The following is a 4,357-nucleotide window of genomic DNA, read 5'->3' on the forward strand; positions in this document are numbered from 1 at the left end:
GTACTAAACATTTTGTTCGCCGTTAAAATGCTCCACGTGTAATGGTCTAATAATTAGCCTATAATCCCCGTTATCGAACGTATGACTCGTGTGCATTTTTGTTCGGGAGAGACGGGGCATGGTAATTAATAGGCGCTCGCCGGTTTAGCGGGATCGTACGCGGAAAAAGTTCGCTGATGTTACGGTAAGCCGAATTAAACTATGTATATTATCTCATAGATACGGCAAAGCGTTTTGCGGTATAACTGGCCGACGAAACAAGTTTTTCATCTCTCGTGCATTGCGTTTCCTTTTCGCGTCGCTAAAGCGACTCTCGCGCGATCGCGGACATCTAATATTTTCTCAAAAAAGAATAGAGATAGACGTTTTTTTATTTTTAATTACTGCAATTTACAATGGAAATTACAATTACAGTTTGAAATATGAAGGGTTAAAAATACCCGTAATCCCCGCCAGACATTTAGCTATTTCACTCCCCGTTTCGCGTGCAAATGTATTTTCATATTAAGCAGATATATATTCCCCTACACTAATAAGATGGCCGTATTTAGCGTTAAAACGCGGGGCGAGAATACGAACTAAAGACTCGTCGATCGGGTAAATTAATTAATTAAACTCACGCCGTAATATTTATGGATGTGCTCGCGGAACCAAAACGACGTGTCGCACGACGAGAGAATTGCCGGATAAACGCACGAGAAGTTCTACGATGCTCCGAGCTCCGAGGCCGTGACAGCGATAAATTTCGCGCGATCGCGCGCGCGCACGCGAACGCAAATACCGGGGTCGCTCCGGAATGAAACTACTCCCGGCAGGCCACTTAAGGGGGGAATACCCTACCTAGAAACGCGAAAAAAAGGCAATTTTTGTGAATTTTTTAAAGGAAACCTATATGAATTATGGTATTGGTATTTTTTCTACATGAAAGTACACACTTTTAAGAATATGTTAAATTTTTTTTATTAAAAAATATTTAATATTGGCGGAGTATTCTTGGGTTCTGTCGTTTGCCGCAAAAAAAACGTCCTCCGCGGTGACCACTCTCATTTCATCTGTAATCATCAGAATCAAAAAAACCAAAAAGATTATTAAAATTGACACTATAATTTAGTCTTTGTCGTAGGGGTTTTTGAAAATATCGATTTTTGACAAAATGGCGGACATTTGAATTTAAAATAGCGATTTTTAGGAAAAAATTCGGGTTTATTTTGCCGATAAAAAAAAAACCAAGTCACTTAAAAAAAAAATCCTACGACAAAGACTAGATAATTATGTATAGAATAACCACTAGAAATTTGAAATTGATCGGTTCAGTGGTTGCCGAGATATTTTGGTCACCGATTTTTAAAACATGGTTTCGAGAAAAACGCGTTTGAAAATTGAGCAATGAATAAATCGCGAAATTTTTCAACTTACATAGAATCATCGATTCCAGGTCCATAATATAAGTCCTCCACCTTGCTTGGAATCCCCATATCGTCTAAATTTTGTTGACGACGTCGTAATCGTCCTTCTTTCGATGTTTCCTGCGCCCGTAACTCGGCTTGCGCTATGCGGCGGTCATCTTCGCATGCTGCGTACAAGTGCGCATTCCGTCCTACTGAAATCCCCATGACATTCATTACTTGTAGCAGTGATCTGACTCCATTGTTGAATGTACAAGTTGCTAATAATGCAGCAATCTCGACAATGGTGGCCCCGCTGTGTGTTATTTTTGGAGCAATCTTCCAGACTAATTGATTATAACTTTCGTTACTGTTCTGTGTATAACCACCAACACAGCGCTCCAATAATTTATCCGCACTTAGATCTTGATAGATCGGTCTAATAGCTTCCAACACAATTTCTGGTAACGCCGAATAGTCATGTTTAAAATCACTGAGTGTTCCTGCAGTTTTTGATTTTTGCCACTTGCACCACGATTCGGCGCCTTCAGGGCAATATCCATGTTGAGGGTTGTCATCTGTTGAGCTGTAGTGAAAAAAAGTTGCCCATATTGCTTTTTTCATATCGTCCTTACAATCACTATGTCTTCGAATAGCTAAGCCATAGTAGACGGTTAGTTTGTCTATCAACTTAGCAGTCAATTTGTTTTTTCCACCGATACCAGGATTTTTTTTTTTACATTCGCGAAGGCGTGTTCCCATGCGCTTTTGGACATGACCTACGCACTCTTTTTTTGTAATTTCACAGTCATCCCCGTACGGTTTCGAATTCATTATTCCAGTATACGTTTTCGAATCGCCATCACCGATGTAGTTAACATATTTCACTCCATGTTTTTCGATAGATCTTGAAAATAAGTCTTTCATGCCGTCGACTTCCATCTTGCCTGAAGAGCCTTCATGATTCGACTTGCAATTCTCTTTATGCGTAGCTTTCCATTCAGTGTACTGCTCGGTATTGATGTGCTTACTCCAGTATGCACATGAAGAGCAAAAACTAGACTTCACAATAAAATCTACAACTTTCCCTGTGAAGTGACCAATCAAAGCCACAACTCCGAACAAAGAAGTAAACCCGCGTTTTCGCCAGGTACCGTCACCTGAAACAGTCAGTTCTTTATCATTACTGCTGGGATTATGTTTCTTTATTTCTTCTTGTTCTTCTTTGATAGCTTGTTTCAACAATAGATCACAAACACTTGAAGCAGCAGCATGAATGTTCTTCACTATTATATCATACGTCGACTGTTGAACTGGCGGTGGCAAATCCATGATTCCACAAAATTTCATTGCTCCATTTAAACCAATCCCCAATAAACGCATTGCAAAATGGAATCTTTGATTTATTTCGTAAGCTGTTTTTATGTAAGGACATGAAGGTATTGAAGTCGGCTTACACGACGGACACGAAACTAAAATTTTAAATCCCAGCCCTCGGATGCTTTCTGCTGCAAATTTCACATTACCTCCACACGTTTTACACTTCACGCATTTTGACAAGGCAGAAAACACCGTAAAGAAGTTCAAAATTCGATATCCGATGCATGATTCTTCTGGCACTGGAATATCTTGTGCAATCTTTAATTTTTTGGCACTGGTACTGGCGTCCAGATCCGCTCTTTCTGCTTCGTATCGATTTGCAGGCCGTAATTTGTTTTTTATGCGATTTTTCCGAAAATTCTCTGATTTACGAGAGTTTCGAGAACCTTTTTTCCTATCCATTTTTTCCAAAACGAAAACTTTCGATACAACGTACGCGGACGACAAGCTACTGACGATAATCCACAAATTTCTCGTAGATTATCAGGCAGATGAGAAATATAAGTTATTAAATTAAAAACAATAACAAGAGCACTCTTTACAAACATAATAGATCTGCAGGTGACCCGACCGCTGTGTGGCGCGGCGCGTAATCAACAAAGGGATGCCACTCTATCAGCTATAACTTTGTTATTTTTTCGAATTTTTACTTGAAATTTTTACCAGGCATTCTTAAGACCTCAAGCTTGAAGAAAATGCAAAAATTGAAAAATCGATTTTTTCGAACTTTCTAGGTAGGTATTCCCCCTAACGGCAGTCCGTCGCGTCCAATTTCCGAACGAAATCATCTTGCGGCGATAAAAAAAAAAGAATAGCGAAAGGGTTAGGAATGGGGGAAAGAGGTGCTGAAAGAGAGAGGCGAAGAAGAATCGCGGGCGAACGATTATAAAGACAATTCCGCGAAATTAGATCGCATCACTCCATCGCATTCTTTCAGTTTTTACCGGACGTCGAGTACGTTCTCAATTAAAAAAAAAAAAAAGTTTCAAAATTAATGTAATGAGAAAAGTACACAATAGACCAATGTTTAGAGGAAGTTTGGGTATTTTGAGACACGGGCAATGTGAACCATTACGATATTTAGATAATTAAGCGTTACAACTTAGTGGACAGCAGTGTAATTACTAGCTGCTTGGCATTCTAACTTAACGTACAAAGCGGCAGCGCAGCACAACGTGTCATAAAGTTATAATAATTGAAATTGAAGATATGGGGTGTACGCTTACTGCGTAAGGTTAATATATTAACTTAATTTTGCAGTCAATTTATTTCATAGATCTTATTCTTGTATAGATTCGCTTTTTGTTGTATGTAAACTATAGATAGAACTTTAGTGTAGTTTATTTAGCAAGAATCATACATGTACATTTCTATTGTGTATAATACTAAAAAGGTAAAAATAATAGCAATATCGGATAATTTTGAGATAGTTTGTATAGTACTTTTTATAAGTATGCATTTTATATTTTATTGTTTCTTTCTTTCAGGAGTAATAATATTATGACGAGTATACATTATAAGTACACGTATATTATTATGAGTAAAAGTTTTAAACATGTTACATATATTGTTACAAAAAAAAACACAAAAAA

The 4,357-nt window shown here is 38.0% G+C and overlaps 1 protein-coding gene across 1 annotated transcript; it reads right to left on the bottom strand.

Annotated features, from left to right (window-relative positions):
- Positions 1–831: 831 nt before the first annotated feature.
- On the bottom strand, positions 832–3,167 carry LOC139825017 (uncharacterized). The gene is made up of 2 exons (XM_071797557.1): positions 1,417–3,167; positions 832–1,052 (listed from the first exon to the last, which is right to left on the bottom strand). The coding sequence occupies exons 1-2, from the start codon at positions 3,165–3,167 to the stop codon at positions 1,049–1,051; spliced, it is 1,755 nt and encodes a 584-aa protein (XP_071653658.1). The 3' UTR covers positions 832–1,048.
- Positions 3,168–4,357: the final 1,190 nt, after the last annotated feature.

The sequence above is a fragment of the Temnothorax longispinosus genome, unplaced genomic scaffold, assembly GCF_030848805.1.
Source record: "Temnothorax longispinosus isolate EJ_2023e unplaced genomic scaffold, Tlon_JGU_v1 HiC_scaffold_774, whole genome shotgun sequence".
Lineage (NCBI taxonomy): Eukaryota > Metazoa > Arthropoda > Insecta > Hymenoptera > Formicidae > Temnothorax > Temnothorax longispinosus.